This window comes from Festucalex cinctus, chromosome 12, assembly GCF_051991245.1.
Source record: "Festucalex cinctus isolate MCC-2025b chromosome 12, RoL_Fcin_1.0, whole genome shotgun sequence".
NCBI classification, from domain to species: domain Eukaryota; kingdom Metazoa; phylum Chordata; class Actinopteri; order Syngnathiformes; family Syngnathidae; genus Festucalex; species Festucalex cinctus.
This window is the reverse complement of record NC_135422.1, coordinates 22,774,693-22,802,140: the sequence shown is the minus strand read 5'-3', so window position 1 is coordinate 22,802,140 and position 27,448 is coordinate 22,774,693. Positions and strand designations below refer to the sequence as shown.

The 27,448-nt window shown below is 40.8% G+C and overlaps 1 protein-coding gene across 1 annotated transcript; it reads right to left on the bottom strand.

Moving 5' to 3' along the window:
* Positions 1-5,154: 5,154 nt before the first annotated feature.
* On the bottom strand, positions 5,155-26,293 carry sertad4 (SERTA domain containing 4). Its single transcript, XM_077539738.1, has 4 exons — positions 26,198-26,293; positions 9,150-9,324; positions 8,763-8,881; positions 5,155-8,361 (listed from the first exon to the last, which is right to left on the bottom strand). The coding sequence occupies exons 2-4, from the start codon at positions 9,301-9,303 to the stop codon at positions 7,552-7,554; spliced, it is 1,083 nt and encodes a 360-aa protein (XP_077395864.1). The 5' UTR covers positions 9,304-9,324; positions 26,198-26,293; the 3' UTR covers positions 5,155-7,551.
* Between the last annotated feature and the right edge of the window lie 1,155 nt (positions 26,294-27,448).

Below are 27,448 nucleotides of genomic sequence, written 5' to 3'. Positions count from 1 at the left end.
TTAAAGGGATACTTTAATTATTTAGACATTTTTGGCAGTCAAACTAATATTTTTCCTATAATAAATTTGATATTTTTATTATTTTTCATGTACAATTAGTACCTTTTAAAAACATATTTTGGAACTTGCAGTCGACTGAAAATGACATCACAAGGGCTCAGGTAACCAATCATAGCTCAGCTTGTGAATGTCACATGACCAAACCGAGAAAACAGGTGAGCTGTGATTGGTACCTGAGCCCTTGTGATGTCATTTACAGTCGACAGCAAGTTGCAAAATGTGTTGTTAAAGGTACTAATTGTACGTGAAAAATAATGAAAGTATCACATTAATTATAGACAACATATTAACTTTTTATTGCTAGTGAAGTATCCCTTTAAGATTTTTTTTACAGAACTGTAAATTGCTTTACCATTTGACTGTAATCCCTAAAAAAAAATAATTCTGCACCAGTCATACTAGAGAAAATGTTGAAAGTTTTTGTCGGGTATCATTCAAAAGAATGGACACTTTGTTCACAGTACATCACCAGTTTTGCCGTGTGCCTCTGCAATTTTCTAAAGCAGCTGAGAGGAGGGCATTGTAAATGAAGGTGTCTGACTCAGGCTAACGTCGCAATGGTTCTGTGGATTTCACAGTCAAGGCTTCAACACAATGGGAGTGTTTTATCAAAGACGAGCAGCCTCCGACTGCTTGGAAAATACACAAACATTATGTTGGAGGGAGAGACGCAGAAGCATCAGAAACAGCCCCAGAGGTCGTCTTGTTATGTAAGCTCAATCCAACGGATCCTGTTGGGATCATCCTTGTGGACTGGACTGTGTATTTGAATTCCGAAACATCATCATCATCATCACACTTTGTCTGCATTCAGCATGTTTATTTCCTCATTTTTGAAAGTTGATGTGTGGATTCTGTTGGGTGGGAGTCAGCTGAGGAGGTGAGAAAAGCGCTGAAAAGAAATCAAGTCCTGTCAATATGTTGAAATGTGTTGGAGACAGAGGTGAGGCGGAGGAGGGGATCTCTGAGCCTTTCCAGCCATTTGAGGACCTTGTGATGCAAAACCAGTCCTCGGCAACAGACAGTTCCCATGGCAACAGCGATCTGCCAAAGTTCTTTGTTGACAAATGACAGCTCTCCTTTTCCTCAGCACTTACTTGGCGCTGTGTGTGCGCGTGTTTGCGGGTGTTTTATTTGGCAAGAGCCCACATGCGATTCACATGTGCTTTTCTCATGCTCACGCACATGCTGTCACACACGCACACACGGTTTGTCTTACGCTTCCCTAATGGCCTCAGTACAATTTGTCCATCTTTGTGACCAAATCTCATGGCAAATGTTACTCTATTGACAAATTGGTGAAAAAAGCTTTCATCTGTCATTTAGCATTTTCATTCTTTTATTAGGTTAAATATTTGAAATGTCCAACTAATTGATACAAATGTATTCTAGTATAGCAGTTTTAGGATAAAATACAAATTTTCCATTTAAACTCTAATAGTGTCAATCAAGGCTGGGCCTTATTGTGAGGAGGCTGAATGTGTCACTGGCGTCGTGGCAAAACCTTGTAATGTACCTCCAAAATCGTCACTTTTCCGCTGACAGCCAAAACATCGTGTGTTCAACCGTGGTGGGTGCATTTAACACTTAAGATTGCCCAATAATTCGTAAAAATGACCGAACTGACCAAAGGTATAGATTTCTGAAAAAATGTGTCATTTACCAAATTGTGACGAGTTCTTGGCCTGACACCAGCGCTTTGTTGTTTCTATTTTTTTCCCTCCCACTTCTTTGATGTGCTTCTTCCACATAATTCATCCAATTCACATCATCCTGCCATGTGGGCTTCCTGTTTTTTTTTTTTTTTTAATTCCAAAAATTCGCAGTTTTTCCGTAATTCAGCTAACCTTGCTCTCCCAAGATGAATTCTCGCGGTATTTGCGACTTCACAAACTCTGGAGAATACATCTTGTACCGCTCCTGCAGATAACCGCCGTTTCAAACCACTGGTGGTTCTGACCAATCACAGAGCGACATTGTGTTTGGAGGCGGAATATGCAACTGTGACGAAACCAAGAAGCCAGCGCCGACGCCGGAGCTAACAAACAAACCTAACATGGACGAATGGATGCTGGCAGTTAATTCTGCAGAATTACTCACTGTTTCCTTGTTGAATGTTGAAATGGCGAGAGGCGCTTTGCGCATTTCTAGCTGGTAAGATGTTCGTGCTTTTCCGCCCTTCGGCAAGAACGAAGATGAAATTTTCACCCATGGCTGTGATTGGTTACAACAAACATGTAGAATGCCGCATCGTCCAATCAGCTCGAATTATTGTATAGAATGTCCCGCCTTTCCCGACAAAATTACTGTGGAGAGGTATGGCAGGTTATAATTCAGCAATTTTCACCTAAAAGTTCTCCATTCATTCCAATTCATGCGGAATTTCCCACAAATACTTATTTAAAGTTCATTTCCATTGGCACATTCAAAATAACAGATTCAAATAGTTCCCATTTGAAATTTAAATTATACTTCTTCAATTCACCTTGTGAATGATTTTCAACATGCTAAAACTTTGCACATACCCAAAACTCCCATTTTGTTCACCCCCCCAACATTCCCATGTTAGTACATATTCCACATTGAGCTATAGCTGTTTGAAAGTCACACAATTTTCAGACCTCCAGTTTCCTGTTCCAAGTTCAACATATTCAGCTCATTCCATGTCATTCAGTATCATTCCACGTTTCAGTGTTTTTTAATCCTCCTTTTGGCATTCACACGTAATTTCTCCAGAAATTGCAAATATCGAGTTCTCTTTGCAAAGGCAACATTTTTTTTTTTTAATCCATAACTCTTGCACTGGATTGTTTTCATAATGTTGTTGCAGGTGGGTGTAATAATGGTTTAATAGTGCAGTGATATGGAAGACAAAGAAATGGTGCTCTGAGGTCGGAGCCGAAAAAGATGGAGTCAGGCTGAGAGGCAGGATACAAACACCCCTGCGGCAAAAGTGTCATGAATAGATGATCTACCATCCCCACCTTACATCACCGCTGTCAACATGTTCACACCAGAACTGTGACTTTCGCACCACACGCACACACATGCTCACGCAGTCACACAAACGCACACAGTGTAAAATATGTTTCACAATGGCTTAGCGGCTTTCAAGCAATCTGCATTAATGTCATCCAGGACCTGCACAGTTTCAGCAATAATCCAGTAATTAGGGCACACATGCCGAGCACTATTGCTGGATCAAAGCAACATTTCACTGTCCAATGTCAGTGAGCCCCCATTGCACCAATAGATAAGAGTATTTTTAACAGCCACAATAACAAGTGAGAGAAGCTTTCAGAATTGCAGCCTCCTTGGACGGGGAATTTGCATGAGACGTGGGGATACATGTCTCATGCTTATATGAAGATTGCTGAGAAATGACATAACTCTGGCGGTACTCATTGTGCTGTATCTGAAAGCTTCCCAAGGATTAACAACATGCTTTGATAGACAATAGAAAAGAGGCGATTTTGCTTTTCTCCAGTTTTTACTGATTTCCACACATATCACAGAACATTACCTAAAGATATGAGAGCACATGCACTCTTATCTTGTTTTTCTTACACTTTTTTTTTTTTTCTTCAAAAACAGATTTGTCAAATTATTTCCTTAAAAAAAGAAACACTCATAATCACAGGATTTTTCATGGTGGAGAAAATGGTGGGGAAACAATTTGTCTGGCACGTCACTCGTCAATTTGTAAGAGTCACACATGCCAAACTAGTCATTAGTGTGCTGTTGTTTGAACAATAGATGAGAGAGAGGCAGGTAGCGAGGAAGAAAAGCTCACGGTAACAAACACATCCCAGACACACTACCTGTCAGACTAATTGGGAGCTTGAATTGTTTTTGGAAAGTAAGATCTTGTTCTGATATCTATTATTTATGTTGCTTAAAAAAACAAAACAAAAAAACTTTGTCTATAACAGGAAAAAAAAAAAAAACAATGGAAAAATCCACTAATCCTGAAATCACGCTATGAATACTAACACATTGTTAGATGTTGTATATCCTTCTGATTATCTGAAGCTTACACTGTCAGTGTCAAACAAAACAGGTCGAACGAGGTAACTGAATCAAAGCAGAGAAACATGGTGTGCCCTGCGTACTGTATATTAATAGTGGCGATGGAGCGTTTTGTAATAATACTGCAGGTGTCGTATGTATTTGTCTTTCAACAATAACAGAAAGTTCCAAATGGTGAAGCTTGTCATCATTTTTGTTCAACTTGCGCTGCCAGTCAAAAAGTCACTTAACAAGCAGCCATTGTGGCCACTATAAAATCAGAAATATTTGAGTCTTCTTCTTCTACTGATTAAATGGCTACTACAGGAGCATCCTTGCTACTATCGCTAATTGTTGGCACAATGTGTATCACCAAAAATGGGCATCGACAAATGGTAAACTGATTTTGGGTCATTATTCATGCTCACTGCAAATTGTTGTGCTTTAAGTTTTGTGGAATGTTCACACTTCAGTCACATAATGAGGGTTTCATTTTGGTTCAATTGTGGTGTTGTATAAAGGCAAATCATAAAAACCTTGTCATTGTCCTTATATACTTCTTGACTTATTAATTGTATCTTATCTACTGTAGATCATTTCCTAATATGTTAACTTTCTGTCATGCCATCCAAACCCTTGCCATCCGATTAAAATGTGACATTACAATAATTCATTATGATGATAAGGCATGATAAGTAAACATGTGCGACAGAAGAATGCACATTTGAAAGGACAAAACTAAGACAAACAAACTGTATGAACGTCATGAGATTCCAATGCTGTATTTCAGTTAAATGTTTTTTGGGACAAAACAAGAAAGAATATATCCTTAAGAAAACGATACAAACGAGGTTTCTGTAAACCATAACAAGTTTCCTTCAAGGCTGGATCAAGTTTGTGTATGGTCAGTGTTGAGTTATCCACAACTTGCATTCTAAATAACCACACACACACACACACACACACACACACACACACACACACACACACACACACACACACACACACACACACACACACACACACACACACACACACACACACACACACATATATATATATATATAATTATTATTATTTTTTTTAAATTATGCATTTTGTATGTTTATTAATAGTCTCGCCCACATTTGGGGGGAAAAAAAGCCACAGCATTCAACAAAATGCCAGTGTCAAGTCTTTGAAGAACAATTACATGAAGACACAATACGTGAACTGTCAAAACTCGAAGGCACTTACGTGTCGTCACTCTCTTAAAAGAATTGCCTAAGTCATTTTTTTTGCCTAAATCATCTCCTCATCATGATGCAAATGGCTCATTTTTTTGTGTTTTCTGAAAAATCTGAAAAATGACTTAGACGATTAGATTAAGCCGTGTCGAGGTGTGTTCTCAATGCTTACGATTGTTGTCTCTATAATATGGAGTAGACAATATGGTGTCTCTCTTGCAGGTCCAAATAACAGAATACTGTACATAATTTGATGTACCTGGTAACCAATATTCAAGAAAATAAGAGAAGAGTCAAGTTTTGGAATGCTACATGGTATTCTGAGCACAATCATAAACACATAAACACTCTCTCTTGTTTAGGGTCCTGAAGTAAGACCATTGCACCATTGCAAGGCTGCCTTTGAAACTTTTGTGCCGTTATTGATCTCGAAAATGATCTTGAAGACAGTGCAAGAGCCCGTAATATTTAACATAACAACACAATCCTTCAGTCTTTCTTTTATCAGCAAATTTCAGTTGGCTTGGCATTATGGGTAAAGTTCTACTAAAGACATTGTTGGTCATTACCTCATTGATGCATATTCCTCAAGGGCCCTATTTTCGGTTTCAGTGCAAGTGTAGCACAAAGCACGGTATAACTATGCACATGGATGTTATATTTTTTTTCTGGTATTTTTAAGAGATTGAAAACAGGTAAAAATTGAGTGAAGTTATGGGATGGAACGTCGTCAATCGTAGCGGCGCCCCTTTGCATTAAAATCAGAACACATGCCGGGCTTGACATTGCAGAAACAGGAACAGACTCGCTGGGGTCTGTGCGTGACATTGGCAGGTGAAACGTGCACCTGTGTGTGACCTCCTTAACTCATTCACTCCCAACCATTTAACTGAATGTTGCAAGGCCCACAGAATATTGTGTTCTATTGCTATAAAAACACAGAATCTACCAATCATCAGGCAAAAAAGTACATTTGTATCTGTTTCTGTTTGACAGTAATTAGTATTAGAATATAAGTTTTATCATTATTCACAAACCTGTTCAAAACAATGTGGAAAAGATCTTGTTGCAACATGGCCCTGGCTGATCTCTTATACTCCTCTTTTTAACCCCTTTTATTTATTTAGCTATTTTAATTTATAGTTTTTTTTAGCTTTGTTTTTGCCTTTTATTTTTTTATTTTCCGAGTGTTTAACTGTTTTATTTTAGTGTTTAAACATTTTTATTTGGTAGTTACTAAGTTTTTAGCTCCAGTGTATTCTCATGGGTGAGCCTCCACACTGGGAGGGATGGCCGTTCTTCTCCTGCGGGCGGGTGGTTGTCCCTTGGCCCCGGGGTCACTGTGAGCTTGCGGTCTCTGGGATGGCATTCCTCCCTGTGGTGGTTGGCTGTCATCCCTCTCAGTGTGGATGAACTCCTCCTGGGTGCCTTTCCTCACGGGGTTCTTCTGTGCCCCACCATGTTGTGGTTTGCGTGTGTGTCTGTGGGTACGATCGGGAGGATGTTTTAATTGTTCAGCACTTTGAGTTGCATTTGAATGTATGAAAGGTGCTATATAAATAAAGTTTGATTGATTGATTGACCTGATGGCCATTTTTATAACCACCATTGCTTTAAGTGACCTCTTCAGGTCAGAGGCTGCATATAAATACGTTTTGGGACCATGACAATCTTTAAAAAAGAGCATTTTTATACGTTTTTGGGAGCAAATGAGTTCAGAGTTGTGCTACATAGCCAGGGTGGTGCTATGAAGACAATAATGATTATAATTAATTCAATGAATTGATTGAGGGATTGTCCCACGCTGTTGCCATATTCATGAGTGAAACAGATGATATCCGCCACACCTGCCTCCGCCTCGATCCAAAGCACCAAAATAGTGATAAACCACTTGTGCCACTAGATAGACCTGGTTTTACAGAGTCAAAAATCTCATCTACTTTTTGGCACCAAATTGACGCGGCAGCTCAGTACGCCAGAACGGTCAGGGAGGTATAGCATGTCTACCAAATTTACAGACATAGACTTTCCCCGGCACGAAAAATAGGATGTGCCCGTTTTTTGGCCAAGCACAGTCTACTATCTGTTACCAAATTGCCAGATGCACCGGGGACGCAGCAGCTGTCTCCGCCAGAACACTCAGAGAGGCGCAATGTGGTCCCAAACATGATACACGAGACATGCCCCGTTTTTATGCTGAGCGCTCAAACACCTGTCTACAAAAATAGAGCCCCAAGATTTGCATGTAAGCAAATTGTCATTGTCTGTGACCCTTACGCCGCCAATAGTGAACCTTGAGAAGATCTCCTTCGGAATTCGAGTCCCACTCAGGTGGTGCGACGCCGCGCGCCTCCTCTTCTAACTCAGCCTCCTCCTGCTCTTCAACGCGAGATGTCAACGTCCTGGTGTGAGCGTGACCTTGCATGTTCCTTGCCTGACTTTTCTGTCTTGAAGTAGCTCGAAGCCAATCAGTAGAAGGTCCCGCCTGTCTCCTTTCAACAACCCCATCCTCCTCCTCTTCCTCCTCCTCAACTTCATCTTCCTCTTCTGCTTCCTCATCCTCATCGTCAGGCCCTTCTATGACAGTCAGTCCTAGCTTAGGATGGCTAGCTATTTGAAAGAAGGAGGACGAGTGCGGCGCGGACAGTTCTGCATCGTACATGGAGAACGGGAGGTGCAGGTAATGTCCCGCAGCTGCCGCCGCAGCGTAAATACAGCAGCATGTCTGGGTGCAGTCATCGCGGAGGTCGCCTTGCCCTGCACGGACCATTCGGAACCGCTTACGAAAGGGCGGTCCGGCTTGGGGTGCTAAGCAGAGGGGGGTGGGTACGGACCTGTTGAGTGCCTGCTGCGTGGGGTTCGAGGTCGGGGGTAAGACGGTGGTAAAAACCGGGTTGGGAGAGAAGCACCATTCAGTGCTCTGGAGCAGGATGTCAGCTCGTAGACGCCGGAGGAGGTTGTTGACAAGGACGGAGCGTCTTAGGAAAACCTCAGGGTCGTCAATGAAGCGCATCTTGTCCAGAGAGAGGCGCAGCACGTGGGCCCGTTCCTCCAAAACGGGGGCCACCTGACGGACAGTTGGCAACATGAGTTAAAAAAAAAAAAAAAAAAAAAAAAAAAAAAGCAATTATTCGGATTCAATCACAAAAATTATTTAACGCTTCCGTTGATAGTTTGTCATTTATGAGTATTTGTTCATCAAATGATGTAGTACAGTTTCAAATTAAGACAAAGACATTTGTAAAAGTATCGAGGTTCAACTGCCATCCTCTCATGACTTCTGCTGATCATCAGGCTCTCATTTCAACTCTGCTAATGTAACATCAACATTTCACCATAGTTCAACCTCTATAACTTCCTGCAGATTTCACAATTTTGTTTCAAAGAAAAAAAAGAAAAGCAAAGAAACACGTTCTTTTGATAACTGAACCAATAAATGAAGCATAAAATATGCCTTTCAATACTTACAGTCTGGCAGTATGTCCTGAAACTGAATGAAGCTTCATCATCATCGTCAACAAATTTCCTCTTGAAGTATGCAATTCTTGACATTGACACCTGGTCGGGAAGTCGTCGAATGGGAGGTTCTACACAAAACATAGAATTGCTATTATGTAGCTGTAGAAATGTAGTCAGTTAAACTTTCGATGGGAAAGAAGTACCCAATAGACAGTACAAAAAGACTAAATATGTTTCATCATCATGTTGTGAGTAAGCTAGTATTTCACTGGAAGTTGAGACACAATAGTAGAGGTGGGCACATCATCATTCATCCGTCAGTACTGACGGACAGTGCGTCACTAACACAGAAAGCAAAGATGATGGGCAGTTTGGGGAGGAGACATGGGTGTTTACCCTGTTTCGGATGGTGTTCCGTGTGGCCAAGTGCGGTGCTGTTTGACAGGCTCGTCTTACTGCAGCGCTCCATTTTCCATATTGGTTGGTATGTTGGCAAGGGAGGTTCTCCCTCGGGCTTCAAGAAAGGATTCATGGACAAGACGAGGGTCATCTCCCTTTCACGGATTTGGCTCTAGAAAAACAGCAACATTTTGTCAGTGATCAAGCCGATAGCAACCCTGTTCATTGAATCGAATAGATGAATGCCTTCTTTCGTGTTGATAAACTACGGTTTACATAAGATGATTTATACATGTTGTTGAATGTTGACCAACGATACACATCCGTGTTGGATAGCTCAGTTTGGAGTAGGGATAGACTGATTATCGGCCCAATATTTGGTATTTTGTCAAATATCAGCATCGGCTTTTTTTTTTTTTTTTACAAATCTGAAAGCCGATAATGGGGTATATGCCACGGAAGAGGCGGGACATTCAACTTCCGTGTTTTTGCACATCAGCTTTGATTCTGGTTCCGGTTTGCAACGCGTGGGCCGCGTCCAATACTTGTGCTTCCGACTTTGTGCCCCTCAGTTGTGCGTTCCCGTCGATGGGTGTGAGTGTGTCATGTGTCTGTCAGTTGTCCAAAAAATTGAGATGCCCTGCGTGCTCCCGCCCATTGACGGGAGCACGTGGTTGGGGGGGGGCGTGATTTTCAACGCGGCCCACACATCGCAACCCAGAACCAGAATTAAAGAGCTGATGTGCAAAAACACGGAAGTCGGAAGTCCCGCCTCTTCCGTGGCATATACCCCATTTCACTGAGCGGTGAATTCTTGCGAACGTAGCAAATTTAGTGTTTTCATCAGGATTTGTAAGATGTTCACAGACAGTTTTTACTTGTCGCAAAGACATTTTGAACATATTCAGACAATTGTCACTGTCTGCTTTTTTTTTTTTTTTTTTTTTTTAAAAGAGCTCAGAATTGTTCATTCGGCAGTCTTACCGATTCAACGTCTAATCATTATTGCTCTTTTTTTTTGTGTGTGTGTGTATGTGTGCGTGCGTTTGCGTGCGTGCGTTTGCGTGCGTGCGCGTGCGTGCAAATACGTATAAATTTATACTCATTAATTCACCTAAAACCTTATAAAAATCCCATTACCCTTCACCTTAACCAGGTACTTCAGAGTCTTGCCAGATTCGTGAGGTTCAAATGGTCAGGAGACCAGAGAAAAGGTCAGAAAAAATAAAGAGAAAAGAAAGATAAATCAAAGTGAAATCCAGCACCGACCAAACACTTCCTGCCTTCCCCATGGTTACAAAATCAAAGTCTTACGCCAACCCCGGAGGCCTCTAAATTCCAACAAATTAGCGAGATCTCAAGAGACCAGAGGAAAAACTAAAGAGAGGAAGGAGGGAAGGATCGATGAGGCAGAGTGAGATCCATAGAAGCCAGTACATCCAATCCATCAAAGTGAAATCCAGCACCAACCAAACCCCTCCTGCGTGGTTACAAAACCAGAGTCTTATGCCAACCCCAGAAACCTCAAACTTCCAATAAATTGAGATCTTAAGTGACCAGAGGAAAAACTAAAGAGAGGAAGGAGGGAAGGATAGATAAAGCAAAGTGAGATCCACAGAGACCAGCACCCACTGATTCAAGGGGCTGTGGGAGGGAGAGGCAAATTCTGTTTGAGTTTCAGTAGATGCTGGTGCGATGGATCTGGCATGCATAAGGACCACCACCAAAGAAAGAAGCCGTCAACCGCGGTCCAGCAAAGCGAGCACCCCCCCCCCCCCGGAATCCCCAGGACGCGGAAGCACCAAGGCCACCCCCACGCCACCCGACCCAGACGCCCGGAACACCCCCGCTCCAGCCCCGGCCCACACCCCCGAGCCCAAGACCGCAGAACGAGGCCCGGCGGGTCCCCACAGCGCCCCACCGGTCCCCAGCCCCCATCCCCCCACGGCCCCCCCGCACCCCACCCAAACCGCCACCCGTCACTGTCTGCTTTTGAAACCCTGACGAGCTACATTTGCATGCACAGTGAGATTCAGGGAACTTTTCATTTATGGATGCATTTAAATTTGCATTTTATAAGCATGATGCTGACACTGGGAACGCCCTACAGTTTTTATTTTTAAATATTAAAAAAAATGAAATAAAATTAAGAAATGATGTTGAGATTTTTAGAAAAAAACTTGATTCACAGTAGAAAACCATAAGGATTTTTTATTTACTTGCTTAGTTTTTATTTTAACTTAACACACGCTGATGACCCTGGAAGCTCGCTACAATTATTATTAGTATTATTATTTTGACAAAGCTGTCAATTCTTGATACGTTTAATAATAAAAGAAACGTTTTTTTTTTTTTTTTTTTATCTCAACACTCTTTTACTGCAAATGAATATCGGCTTGAAATATCAGTTATCGATTTCCTTGACTAATAATAATCGGTATCAGTATCGACCTTGAAAAAACCTTATCGCCTATCACTAGTTTGAAGTGCATATGGTCTTGAGCACCAAAGGTTGTCTGCCAGCTCCATAGCACGCATGCTAAGTAACAAGTGGGGAACAAATGACAGAATGACCACCCTCACTCCACCGATATCCTTGTCATTAATTGGTGAGAGAATTAGCGAAATGCTTGACAGTCATTTGTACGGTGAAATGGATCCCACACTGTGAATTGTTAAAGAAAACTGAGAAGCGTGAGTGAGACGTGTGAGTGAAACATAAAATGTCTGCTTGAAATATTTGTGTTGTCGTGTTGTGAAAATGACGCATGATGGTGTTTTGTCATTGGTCACCAGAGAAGTCCAACAAACACACATCTTTTCATACGAGCTATTGTTTTCTGAACTTTACAACAGAATCCCACTGTGAGAGGCATGAGCGTGATAGCGTTCCAAAAAGAGATTCCCTTTTATGTTGGGAAGGGGAGAAGTGAATTGAAAGTGAAGTTGGAGACGGTAATGTCCTTTTGATCACCGTGAACGTCTGTCATTTGATTTACGGATGAGTCCTCCCCTTCATGTACAATGCAAAGCCAGCTGTTCCAAACAGCAGCGGCTGGACTTTCTTGTCACTAGCTTTGCTCCTCAAAGCTGCTTCACTTTTGATTCCCTCTCTAGATACTCTCAAGTACAAGCCTCCATGACAGACCCAAGCTGAGGTGACACCATCCTCACTCCTGCTGGGCTAGCAGATTAAAGTGTCCGCTTCAATAAGCTCCCCACTTGGCATGACTGAACACATTTAAGTGTGTAGATTCCTCACAAGCATTTGTTCCTAAAGTCACAAGTGAGCTGTATGACACATCCAATGTTACATTTGATGTGCCACAGAAAATGGGCATGATCAATTGAATATTTTGTTCACAAAAACATGCAATTGTTTTGTAAGTTTTGAAGCACTGTTGGCATCATGGATTTCACACGTTTACAGAATGAAGAAATCACCAGTTAAGTGTTTCTAAAGCACTACATATTCTCATTTTGGAGACGTATTCGGCTGCTAAGAGTGCATTATAAGCTGCTTAATAGGACAAGTGGAAAAAAAACAAACAAACATGCTCAGTAAGGACCAGGGTAAATGACCTGAACTCTACATTTTAATGCATCACACAACAAAAAACTGTTATTAGCGTCAAACCATACATTTTATTGCAGAAGACCCCCAAACAAGGACCTCCCCTAGGGCCAATTATGTCATTGCCACTGAGTGCCGCAGTCATGGCTAATTAGCATCTTTCGCCCTGTGCGTTTCCCTCCAGAGCCGCTTCTTTCCCCGCAGCTATTTTCTTCTCCATCACCTCCCCTCACTGTCGCTGTTGCCACGTTTGCTTGGGCACAAAGGAACAAAGATGCCATCACTCCCTCTGCCCTCCGGAGGGACCTCTATCTTGACATCCCCATCCCTCCTTTACTATCGCTTTCATCCCCCTCGCCTCTCGCTTTCACTCCATCTGTCTTCCATCCTTTCAACAGCGGTCACAATTGACAGCTTACCAAACAACGTGGGGGTACAACAACAACAAAGAGAATGCAGACTGAGCAGCTTCCTTGCATGTTGCGTACAGCAAGATGTTATTCAAGGAACATGTGGAGGGTAGCGAGTCAGCGACAGAGGGAGTGTGAGCAATTGTTCATGGTTGTGTGCCAGAGAGGAAAAAGAAATGGATGCTTGATGAGAAGAATTGCAGAATGAGCATAGAAGCGTCTCCGGCTTGCTTTGCGTCTGCATCTCACAGGAATGTGATATGAGTGAGAGTGCAGGCTGGATGTGTGGATGTCTTCTGAGAGAGAAAAAAAGAACTTGTGAGAGTGAAAGCATATGCGATGTGTGAGTAGTATACGAGACACTGCTTCACCTGTGTTCAGTCAGAGCTCCTCCTGGCTTCATCCCTCTTATCTCTCCTCTCACAGATCCCCTACATCTGTCAAAGTCGATATTGCACTCTTTCACTACACTCTTTGATGATGAGAAGTTAATTGCAGTGCCAGGGCACGAGACAAACTGCGGGAGAGAGTCTGATTGAGAATGATAGAGACAGGGCGAGGATGGATGGAGAGAATGAGTCAGGAAGGGAAAGATAAGTGCCGTGGGGAGCCTTGTCATGAGTGGAGACAAGTCACCCGCAGTGATGATTTCTGCTCTTGTGATTGACTTCTTCCCTCCAGCGCCGAGACAGAGAGCGCACACAAACACTCGTGCACGCCTTGTAGTCGAGTGGAACATTTGGATTGGGAGTCAACCAAGGTCAACTCAGATGCTCAGTCACACAAAAAGTCTCATTCTGCTTTCAAATTGTCTGGATTTGCGTGTGCTTAATATATGCATGATACATATTCCTGTCAGCTAGAGGAAAACACAGATGAAGTTCAGTTATTTTAGATTTATATTGGGTCATTTGTGGTTTTGGATGTACATTCAAACCTTGTGGATGTATTGCCATTATCCAATTCAATACATTTACTAAAACCCAAATATAATAATAATAATAATAATAATAATAATAATAATAATAATAATAATAATAATAATAATAATTATTATTATTATTATTATTATTATTATTATTTGGGGTGTGAATTGCCTAGTACCTGGCGATTTGATCTGTATCACGATTCATAGGTCACAATTTGATTTGATATTGATTAATACCGTATGAATCTATAGGTCGATTATTATTATTATTTTTTTCACTCAAATTTAGAAAATACTAATCAGTAAACTTGTACATGTACACTGTAAGATTTTTATGAAAATGTACTTCAGGCTTATAACTGTGAGCTCTATTTAACAAGTTGCAATGTGTTTCATGTTTGAACAGCATTGAAATCTAATATTAAGGCTTTATGTTCTATTAATACAAAATTCTTCCATGCTTAAAGTTTGAACCCTAACCCTAAGTTAGACATTTTGTTGAATATTTCCATCAAAAATGTATGTTTAAACATCGATTGGGCAGCCTATCGAATCGATATGAGAATTGAACGCTTTAATATCGAGATATATTGCCGAATCAAATCTTTTAACACCCCTAATAATAATAATAATAATAATAATAATAATAATAATAATAATAATAATAAGAAGAAGAGATACAGCACTGCTAACATGTGCCACACAGCCATGTTGATGGGCACAAGCTAGCCGGCGTGCATGGTAGCTGGTGCGGTTAAACTTTATTCTTCCATGGTGCAGATCCTCTCCTCTAAGTAACCAATTCTCACTTCCATGGCAGCTGCAAAAAAAAAAAAAACTACACTCCTAATAAGCATGGTTATCACTAAAGAAGCACGAGGTGTAGCCAAGCAAGACAGCCCAGAAGGCAATGCTAATTGCTACGCTAACATTGTGTCGACATGTCGACATACACATAGCCTAAGTCGACATGCTTTGGTGTACAGTACTCTTTTACAGAAGTCTGGCTGGAACCGTGTTAGAGCGGAGGGCAATCAGCTATGAAGAGCAAATTAGCAGATAAATTAATGTCTAGAGAGACATTAATAATTCAGCTACATAGTAAGCACACACCCTCAAAAACAGAAATGAATCAGTTACATTAGCCACGACGAGGCGCTTAAAGGTAAGAAGTATATTATTTAACTGACTTTGCACTACTAGAATGTTCATTCATTCATTCATTCATTCATTCATTCATTTTATTTTCACATTTGAATAATTTCATACTCCCATTAAAATGTTTACACTTGTTTATATCACGAAAGATACCATTACTGTGAAGGGATTCAATGTAGAGGAATAGCTATTAATGTTTTCATGGAACAATGTCATTTTCTGTTAGATTTGTAAATGTTACTGTACACAGTGAATATGAATAAATATGAATCTTTGTTTGAAAAAAAATAGGAATCAAATCAAAATCACAATATCTGTCAGACAAAAGACAATTAATTCTTTTCCTAAAATCATTCAACTCTATCATGGGGTCATGTATTAATGAAAATGAAGGATTTGCAACAAATTATTGAGTGAAATTCACTTTAATTCATTCCAGGTCTCTCTGTTCTAATGCTTATTACTGTGACTGGTGTGCTTGTGGTTGTTATCCTGTTGAAACACACACAGGCGAGGACATTTCCTCTCCAGCATACGGCAATAAGACCTCTTCAAGTGTTATGATGCGGCCAAACGACTCTATGATCTCTGGTATGCAATATATAGGCCAAGAATTCAGTCTGAGGTCACCTGACAAGCTGCCTGCAGCCCCTAGAAAATCATCTTGTTTTCATCAGCCCACAAAGTGTTGCGCTATTTCTCTTTAGGACAGCCAGTGTTTTGTTTGGCAAATTATAACCTCTGCAACACATGTCGTTTTTCCACAATGGGACTTTCTTGCCAACAGCTTGGCTTCATAAGCGCCGGCGTTGGTATCTCTAAGAAATGTAGAGGAATGGCGGAATGAAGAACAATCACTCTGGGCTGGAAAAGCAGTTCACAGGTGCCAAAAGTTGGTCAACTTCATGTAACACAGATGTGAGGCAGTGCTCAAAAACTGTGGTTAGTAAATAAGTATTTTAAATCAATGATTCACATAAAGGTTTTGTAGTTGATATAGTAAGTGTTTGGATTTGTATAGAAACATGCTGACAAGCATTTTATTATGTTTCATTTTCTTTCTGTAAAGGATTCATACATTTAAAATGGAATGTGCAGCATTGCATGAAGTGCATAATGTTCAGAAATGTGTTCTGAAATCCATGCACTACACTGGGAGTGCTTATGTTCGGTAAGTCAAAGTGCGCTCTGTTCCCGTTCATTTCCAAACGCACCACTACTTGAGTTTTGTTTACAACTCAGCTCAGGAGTCGTCAACACTTTAGCCACCACAGCTAGCTAACGTGAACGTTAGCCAGCCTAGCAACCACCACGTAAAGTAAAGCCCCAGACAGAGCGCTACCAAACCACAAACTTCTGGAAAAAAAACATACCAACTTGAGAATTATCCACGGCACACAAAAGGTAACAACAATGGTTATTATACCCCCCCGTTAGGCCACAATCTTCGCATCTGGCTAGTACCATTTCCATCTCCTACTGCCAGACGCACTGGTTCACTGTGGCCCTACTTGAAGCACCTAGTGCGCACACTCGCACTTGGTTTTTGGTGCGCTCTGAATTCCGAATGGCAAGTTACACTGCAGCCAATGAACACAACATGTTTAAAAGAATAGAAACCTAAATTGGAGAAGCCATTGGATTGACAAGCACGCACAGCGCCACCTGTTTCCTGCTTTGAGAGTGGCGCACATTCAATAGGCTAATAGCCTGGGATGCTAGTTAGCAGTTAGCATCAGAGTAGTGCTCGAGCTCATTGAGAGGTAGGGGAGCGAGGCTAAGCCGAGCACTTTATGCAACTAACTGTAGAGGCAGCTCCACTACCTTTTTTTTTTTTTTTTACAACTGAAAGGAATATTAATGCGGGAGTTTCCACCCAACAACTTGTTGACAGATACAACAGTCATTTTGCATTCCAAAGGGATGATGATGAACATTTGCGGATTGGGGCATGCCTCCAACGTTGAACATTAATAGGTAGGTTTGCCACACCAACCTGGTGCAGTTCTAACCAAGCCCTGTTGCATGAACTGATGATTCCTACTCGGATGTGAGGCAACACAAACAGAGCAGGCCAGTTGTGACTGATTCAATGTCCTGAGAATGAAATGTGCCGAATGAATGAATGAGAATATTCACAAGTTAATGCGTTACTATAATAAATGTGTTACTATAATAAATCTATTTGCATCAGGTAAACATATTAGTCCACTTTCATGTTAGTTAACAAGACTATTAAAAACGAATTATTAAAGATATTATTTCATTGTATATTTAAACCGACACACACACAAAAAATCAATTAATTAGCTGTTAACCACAAGTTAACTACGGAAATCTAACAATTAATTAGAATAAAATTCTTAATTGACACTCCTGCTCTGAACACAATCAATTAATTTTGTTTTACTCTGTTAGTGTACTGATAATCATTGTATATAAGGGAGTTTTTTGTTTTTGTTTTTTAACTCTAATCTTGCAGTTTATTATGTTCATTTCCTCGATTCGAGGTTTACTGGGCGTTTATTTGTTCCATGAATTGGCTTTTGTCTTGTATTTGATGGAAACCATCCAAACATTGGTGAACATGTTATTTGCTAGATCTGATGGAGTATAAAACATGTCTCTAATAAACCTTGAGATCTGTAAAGTATTTTCTTCTGCAGCCTCAGAAATGCTAATGGATTCAGCATGTGTGTGTATGTGTTCAGAGTTTACTCCCTCTTCTCTTCTTTTTGCTAAGTGTTTCCGAGCCTTAGGGGAACAGATAGCAGTGAAAACAGTTCGTCGTCTGTGGTTTTCACATCAAAATAGTTCCAAGTCCGCCCAAGAGGGTCATAGCACAGAAACACAGGCACGCACGGACACACATTGCAATGTGTCATGACATATTAGTTGCTTGCATAGGCATGCAATTTGTGGAAAGGGAAAATGTGGAAGATCTATGAGAGAGATTTTTTCATTCCATTATTATCAGTTACACAAGCAGTGATTCAGAAATCCAAAACAGAATTTGAAGGAACAATCACATTCATGTCTTTGTGACTATTAAAAAAAACAAAAAAACAAAAAAACATGGCTTTTGTTTTCACTACTTGTACTTTTACACATTGCTACATAATTACGTTTCCAAGTTTGCAATTCCCGACCTGTTATTTGGTGTCAACGCTGATCTATTCAAAATTATCTTGCATTTTTACACAAGTCAAATAGCATAAGCCGAGTTGACATGGAGCCATGCGTTCCGATTAGAATGAATCCAAACTGAATGAAGTTGCTCCATAAAAACATCTCAATCGGAATGAAAAGACTGAATCCAAATGGAATTTCATTCTTAATCACAGGGGTGGTATGCTATATTTCCTTTGTCAATCCAAATAAGCGTCATGTAAACAGCTCAATCGGAAAGGACAGGGTGTGTCCGATATGTGCATGCTCTGGCTTGACATAATGCATCGTGATGTCATCCTTTCCACACTTTTAAACGGCGGCGACATCTTGGCATGAGCTCGTCGGCGATGGGAGAACTTCTTTTAAAGTGTGTAATAGTTGACCACTAGATGTCGCTATATCATGAAGCCGAAGTGAATGCATTTTGAAGCGCGCACACTACGGTGGCTCAGTGTGACCACACGTAGCAAGCCTAGCACAAATTGAATTTTGATTGAGCAAACGAGCTTCTCGGCAAGCGACGGCGAGTGATGCCGCAAGACCGATTTCATTCCGACTTCCATTAATAAATGAAATCATTTGACGGGTTACTGCCTCCGCAAAATTTACTTTGTAATTTAATGTTCGAGGACTTTTTACATGTCCTTGACATTTAAAAAGAATTAATGTGCCACAATTAATCGATATCGGATTGTATTGAAGTGAGTTGAATCAAATTGGGAAAACTGAATTGAACTCTTGTGAATCTAAATCGAATTGATTGAGGGAATTAGAATGGATAACCAGCATTTGTTTAAAGTGTGTCTTATTTTAATTTGTAGGATTACATTTTTAACGCATGCTGAGAGATGGCGCAGTGGAGTCCTCGACCATTCTCAAACTTTTTGGCCAAACAAGCGTTCCCAGTGGATAACTGGTCCCAATATAGCTCAATAGACCACCATTAGTCACCATTTCCCGCAGCAAGTAAATGAGGGCGGTCATTGGTTAGATATGTGTTTGTGCGGTTGGTTTCAAAACACACTAAAAAGGAATGGATGGTGACTTTTTCTTTATCATATTCACTGGAAGATGTATTCTTTCATTTTAATTGGCAAAATCAAAAGTCAAAACGTTTGCAGACGACGCCACAGACTGACATGGACCTCATCAAAGCCAATGGCGAGTCTGTATATGGACAAGAAGTGGAGCAGCTGGCATGCAGGTGTGGTCAGCGGAACCTGGAACTGAACACACTCCAGCTGCTCTGTGCTAGCCATCAAGACCTTCAGGAAGTTCAGGTTACTGGAAATTACAGTCTCTCAGGAACTGAAGTGGGAGACCAACATCAACTCCATCCGGAAAAAGGCCCAGCCAAGGATTTACTTCCTGCGGCTGCTAAAGAAGCACGGCCTCTGCCACAGAAGCTGTTGAGACCTTTCTATATGGCAGTCGTTGAATTAGTCCTGTGATTAAGTGCAGCCGCAAAAAAAGGACTGCAACGGCCAGTTATGACTGCTGAGAAAAAAAAAAAAAAAAAAATCATTGGTACGGTACACCCCCTACTCACGCTTCGGGACTTGCATGCCAAGACAAGGGCAGGCAAAATTCTCTTGGACCCTACACATCCTGGTCACCACCACTTCCAGCTCCTTCCTTGAGGTAGGCACTATCGATGTATGTACACAAAAACCAACAAACATTCCGATTGCTTCTTCCCCCTTGCCATTAACTTCCCCAAACAGCTGACTCACGATTCCATAGTGGCTTTTGAGAAGGTTTCCCGATTTTGCACAAGCCTGTGTGACACTATTACGAAGAAATATTACCTTGTTGAGAAGAAAGCCATGTGGTGTTTTTTCACATCAACAAATACCTCTTTGCAAACCGGGAGCATACATTAGCTGGTTCCACATTCCGCCAATCATATGAAACGTTACTGCTGGTCCTCTACATCAGAGCTTGTGATCAGCTCGATGTCAAGCCTATGACATGGCATGACATGCAATTGGCTACAAAAAGATGGAGGCAAGCGAAGCTACCCGCCAGCACACAGGAGAAGTAGCGTACATGATTTGGCTCGCAACTCAGGGTCAAGACACGATAGAAAGGAGCAGATTGTTCGCTGCTATGTGAAAAACACTTAACGTCCATTTTTTTTATTCATATTTTTTTTTTTCATTTTTACATTTTTTGGGGGGATGTCTGCATTCAGTTTCATCCCAAAATGATTTAAAAAGAAAAAAAAAGGCAAAAAAAATGACATAGTGTAATTCACAAATCAGCGACGATATGTTGGACTGCGTTATCTGTCTATTCAGTACTTGCCTAGAAATACAGTTCACATAGAACATCAAACATGGATGTCAAGTTTGTAGCGTTTAGAATTAGAACTTGATTGTCACTGTTTACAGAATTCACAGCCATATAGTACTTTATAATACAGTATACTGCAGGTGGGAGTGGTGAAGGCTATGAATAAGGATGGCAGCAAATGTGGGAGGCGAGGAATGAACGGGGCCAATTGATGTTATATAAATAAGAGCCAGCTGACCGGATAATGTTGGCTACATGCGCTTTGAAGGACAGTGTGCTGTCAAGATGTCACCCAGACTCTTACCTGAGGGGAGGAGAAGTATTAGGAGGTATCAGGTGGAACGGAAAAACTGTCAATTTTTGCTAGAGTGGACTTGGTACCAACAATAGAATTTGCGAAGCAGTCAGTAAGGGAGGAAAGAGGAGGCAGGTTTGGTGGAAGGTACACATGGCTGTCATCCACATAACAGTCAAATGTAACTTCAATTTAGGTGATAAAGAGGAGGAGGCAAAAAGCTTACATCGCCGAAGCCGATATTTGGCATTTTATAAAATCAAAAAAAATTACCGTCTTTTCACGGCTATAATGCGCACCGCATTATAAGGCGCACCTTCAATGAATGACATATTTTAAATATTGTTCTAAAGACAATAAAAATACTGCAGACAAAACGTAAATTCTAACAATGAAGACTCACTAGGAATGTAATGGGGTCAAAAGTAAAACGTTTGTCTTTAAAACCTGTAGAATTAAAATAGTTTCTTTATAATGCATCAAGAATGTAAAAAAAAATTTCAATGATATATCGTGTTTTTATGAATGCAGGCATATAAAGGTATTTTGTTCGAGTGGGGTTGCAGTAGTTAGCGATCCAAGATGGCGGGATCTTCTGCGCATGCGCGCCACCGATCGTGCAGACAGGTTGTGGCTCAATATTGATCCATACATAAGGCGCACTGGATTATAAGGCGCATGGTCAGCTTTTGAAAAAATTGAAGGCTTTTAAGTGCGCCTTATAGTCGTGAAAATACGGTAAATAAAAAAAAAAAAATAAATTAAAAAAGGGATGCAACAAGTGGTGTACAAAGAAAGCTGGCAAATGGCAGATGCTGCCGACCTCTTAATTGAATAAAACATTTTGATGCTAATATTTTCTATTTTACTGCAAATGAATATGGGATTGAAATATCGGTTATCGGCCTCCTTGACTACTAATAATTGGTATCAGCCCTAAAAAAGTCCTATAGGGGCCCCAGCGTGAAGGGGAAAAAAATGTTATACATGCAAGAAAGTGTCGGCCAACCGCTATGGTCCCCTCAACACACGTAAACCAGAATTTGTGTGTGTGTGTGAGCGTGCATGTGTGTCGGACCAAATCTAAGTGACACATCTCCGCAGTGAGAAAACAAGTGGGCGTAACCTGTAAGAGCTGCCTGCGGTTGCACTGACAGGCGCCTGACAGCAAGCATCCGAGCGCTGTGATCTCACGGAAGACACTTTCAAATCTCACTGGAGGAGACTTAGTTTGATGCCATCCACCTCCACTCCCACATAGAATGACAAACACTCAGTGTTGCTGCCAGATGACACGGTGGTCTGAGAAACAAATGATTCCAAATTGTTCATATACGTTCGGCAGTGGCTCATCTGTCAGGACTTGGACTTTGAAACCGGAGGGTCACAGTCAATTGTTGCTAGTCTGCCTCCTACCTATTGTCAAGGTGCCCTATAGCAAGGCACCGACCATCCCACCCACCTGCAGCAGCTCAAACATTTGTAGTTTGGGTTTCAAATGTGTCCTTTCTGACATGTCTTATACGTGATCCCCTCCACTCGTTTGGCCATGACTTGGGCAGCTACATCCGACATTTCAAGCGACAAAGTTTGGTTGCTCTACTGCATGGCAGCTTTAGTATGACAGCCAAAAGATAATCAGAGCTGCTTCAAGATGACACATACTCAAATAATTAATACTTGAAGTTGTTGACATGGGCTTGTATTTATGTGTAGCAATATGCCTGTTGCGTGTGCCATATGCATACATCTAGTACACTAATTGACAAGTGTAATTTGGCAGCTTGATGATGAAGTGCTTCGTTTATGAGTGAAAATACAATCATTTTTTTTCTTCAGCAGACTCTGGGCTAATAATAGCTTTTCCATGCCGCTTATCCTCACGAGGGTTGTGGGTGTGCTGGTGTGGAGGACACAAACCGATAACATTTAAAAATATATAAATGAATAAAAATGAAAATGATAAAAAAAAAATATATATAATTCAAAATTTAAATACAAACTATAAGTATAAATGGAAATTAAAACAACAAAATTTAATAAATAAATAAATAAATAAATAAGAGACTTTAAAAAAAAAGAAGTGCTTGATCATTCTATAATAAACGAGGCTTACTCAACTGTGCTGATTTAGTCGGCAAAATCGCTACTGTGGTTCTGACGTCACCTCGTCTCAGAAATCTATCGGGATCATTTTTAGAAAGGAAAATAGAGTGCTACTAATAGTTTTATCCATCCATCCATCCATCCATCCATCCATTTTCTCAACTGCTTTCTCCTCACAAGAGTCGCGGGGGTGCTGGAGCCTATCCCAGCTGCCTTCGGGCAGTAGGCGGGGCACACCCTGAACTGGTTGCCAGCCAATCGCAGGGCACACAGAGACGAACAACAGTCGACACTCACAAGCACACCTAGGGACAATTCAGAGCGCTTCATTAACCTGCCATGCATGCCTTAGGAAGTTGGGAGGAGACCGGAGTACCCGGAGAAGACCCATGCAGGCACAGGGAGAACATGCAAACTCCACCCAGGAAGGCCGGAGCCTGGACTCGAATCCGAGTCCTCAGTACTGTGAGGCACGTGCTAACCAGTCAGCCACTAAGAGTTTTAACTTAGGTTTATTAAAAAAAAGTTGATTATCTAAAAATGAAAAGCAGCTGGTCGCTCATTATTAAATTAAATGTTTTTCTTTTGTCTTCTGTATTTATAGTTGATAATATAGTTATAATTTTGTTCTTTAGGCAAATCATATATTTTTTAAAATCTTATCCAAATATATTCAATAGAATTTTCAGTGGAATATTCAAATACCAAAACATTTGCTAGCTCACTGCAGCCCTAAAACTATCAGTAATCGGAAAAAAAATCTCAGCTGCATCTTTTGTTGATTGGCAGCGGCATTTAAAAAATGACTTTGTCACAAAAGTGACTCTCCAGTTTATGTTAACATTTGCACTTTAGAACTAGATCATAAATTTTCTTGCAGTCTGCTCAATAAACGTAAAGTATTTTGAAAACTGGAAAATTTATATTGTGCATTTTTTAATATTACAATTTTTTTTTTTTTTTTTTTTTAAGTCACAAGTCCTGTAGAATAAAGTAAGGTAAACTACAATTTCCAAATGACCTTCCTTCTTCTGCATGGCTGAAAGAGTAATACCGAACGAAATACTTTTAAAATGAACCCCAAAAGTTCATGTCTGAAATTAGTTGACAAAAATTGATAGTTTTGTTTAGGCAATTCACATTAAAAGATGCAGTATGGTGCTAAATAATGAGAGCATAACAAGTGGATTTATTCAGGTCCATTTATCATTTGTACTGCAAAATATGTACACCTGCTCTTTCTGGTTTTTTTGTTGTTGTTTTTTGTTGTTTTTGGCAAGTACAAAACACTTGGGTCTTTGGTCGGTGCAGTCCAAGTCATGTTAATGTTTTGCTATGTGTGCCGAAAGGCCGTCCTTTAAATATGCATCGACTCTCTTTCAGCGTGTGCTCAGGGCCATGTTTTGAAATGCTGCTCCAGATGTGCGTCTCAGTGTCCTGCTGAGAGAGATGAATGGCTTGTGGTGCTGCTGGCTACCTACAAGTTCACTTCCTTAATGAGCAGAAGAATCTGCTGAGAGCACGATATGATTGATAACATCACAAGAGAACAAGAGGGAGGGAAACGCAGCAAGAGCTTGTGATAAAAACGGAAGGCCCGGTGGGCTCTGGCAAGCGCCGAAGACGACAAATGTGGCACTGGCCTTTGACAGCCCGCTGCCAGTTAGCCACCAAGCTGCCACTTCCTCCTGTTGGAACCTGCTCTCATTTGTGAACTTCAATGAAGGTGAGTAGGGGGACCATCATACTCTGTTACAGTGTAGTGTTCGTCCGAGGGAAATAATTATTGAAGCTGAAATGAATATTAATGGTATGATTGGAGGTGAATTGCAGCTTAGACCACACCTGCTCAACATTTTTTTTTTTTTTTTTTACTCTTCTGACACTGTTTTCATGGAGTACAACTTTACTTATATAACATTAATTAAGAAATAAAACAAACAAATGTTTACAGTAAAACATTAATCAAATGTTCAATATGTATGAAATGATAAGTAAGCAAGTCCAGGCTCCGGCCTTCCTGGGTGGAGTTTGCATGTTCTCCCCGTGCCTGCGTGGGTCTTCTCCGGGTACTCCGGTCTCCTCCCACATTCCAAAGACATGCATGGCAGGTTAATTGGGTGCTCAGAATTGTCCCTAGGTGTGTGTGTGAGTGTGGATGGTTGTTCGTCTCTGTGTGCCCTGCGATTGGCTGGCAACCAGTCCAGGGTGTCCCCCGCCTACTGCCCAGAGCCAGCTGAGATAGGCGCCAGCAGCCCCCGCGACCCTTGTGAGGAATAAGCGGTCAAGAAAATGGATGTATGAATGGATGGATAAGTAAGCAATGATCAGTGGAAACTCACATTTGCAAAACATTCAGTTTCCAAGCAACATTTTTGAAGAAACATTGCCATTGTTCTACGAACGTCTTGGTAAAGTTGTTCAAACGTAATAAAGTGGTTCAGCGTACTGGTAAAGTCGTTCGAACGTCTTGGGTGTGTAGACTTTTGCACTGTGCATTAATCTCTGACAATAAATGCGAAGTACGTGCAGTGAGATAGTAATTGTCGTAGTGTTTGAGGGCAATATGTAGTATCTTCAGAATATGTCACTTGTTAGGAGCAAAATGGGTCGAAGCAGCCACACACAAGTCACAAAGACAGAGCTAAAATATTTTCAAGCGTCAGCTTTCTAATCACAATTTAAAAATCCTGGATCCTTGTGCAAAATAATGAAGTGACGCTGGAGAGATGCCACGACTCGAGTGAGCCTGTTTCATGCAGTCTCTCATGTCACAGTACTCATTAACTGACCTGATTCGCACTGCTGATGATCATTCATCAGCAAAGCTGTGACAGGTCCATCCAGAAGTGGACACAGTTTAGCATGCTAAAAGTAACAACCTCAGTCACATCAGCTTTGTCTTTTGTTTTTGTTGTTGTTTTGGCATAGATTGTGCGAAATTCTTCAAAGAAAATAGACCAGTCTGAAAGACAGCAACAACCATTGTGTTGATTTGAGAGTAAACATGAGTAAAACTTCACATTTCAAGATATTTTACACTGTAATGACAGCTTGATTGTTGACGTTAAACATCCTTAAATAGTAGCCTCAATTCTTTTGGCTTACCTGAGTTGAATTCCTTTGGTATTTGCCTCCACGCTTGCTTTTTAAATGAAGACGAAATCCTAGCGCAGCAATAAAACGCTAAAGTTAAAAAAAAAAAAAAAAAAAAAAAAAAAAAAAAAAAAAAAAGGCTAAGCGTTGTTTCAAGTGTAATTGTGCGCAATAACGACAATGCCCAGGCGCGCGTTTCCACACGCAAACAGCCAAGAGGATCATCCAAACGCACCAAAAGGTGTTTTTCCCTTTCTTCAATTAGAGAGAGAGAGACAAAGCTGTCCTTAATGAGCGATTCCGTCCACGGAGCTTCCCCGAGAAGACGCGATTAAAGGCGCGGGTGCTGCTGTCGTCTTTCGAAAAGGTGGCGAAGAAGCGAAGAAGAGCAAAACAACAGCAGCGTCGCAGTGGCAGTTGCATCCCTTCAAGTCAACGGCTGCTGCTGTGAGGCGTTCGAGGACTGCTCGTAATTTGCCACACTGGTCAGCTGGCCGACACCAAGTTGACTTGTGTTTTGTTTTCATTTTGCTTGCTGTTGTTTTTATCACGTATTTACAAAAGCCAAGTTTAAAGCCATATAGTTCAAAATAACTTGTGCATGTTAGGTCTGTCTCAAATGTTAATTGTAGTCGTTATTATAGTATTTATCAAATCCGGATCTGATTTTATTTCGCGTGTGTATGTGTGCATTTCCTTTATTTCCGATAACAAGCAAAGGTATTGTACTACTTTTTTTTTTTTTTTTTTTTCTTTTAGAAGTATGGTTGCAAGGATGTGGCGGACAAAGAAAGGGGAGGGAGCAAGCCCCGTCATCTGTTCTGCATTTCCCCCTTGATTCCGCAAGCAGCCACTGAATCTTATTTTCCAGCATTTCTTCCCTCAAGCGCTTTGTTCTGTGTTCAGCTGTGGAATGTGCAGCAAGCACCCCACCACCCCAAATAAAATGGAAAAAACTAAACCCTCTGGCTTACCACTGAAGGTAATTGTAATAGAAAAAAAAGTCCACGTGGTCACAAACTTATCTCATATGATCAAACAGATAAGCGCGTGGAGATCAAAATAAGCAACTGCTTACCATTAAAACAATTTTATGATGCAGTGTGATAAAAAAGTCCAAATGATAAAGAATAATGACGTCCATCATAGCCCAAACTTTCACAAAAACGGGGAATTTGCCAACCTTTTCAAGAAATTCATTTCATGTCATTTCTATTTGTACATTGATTACATTTCATTTCATTTTAATCATCTTCCATGCAT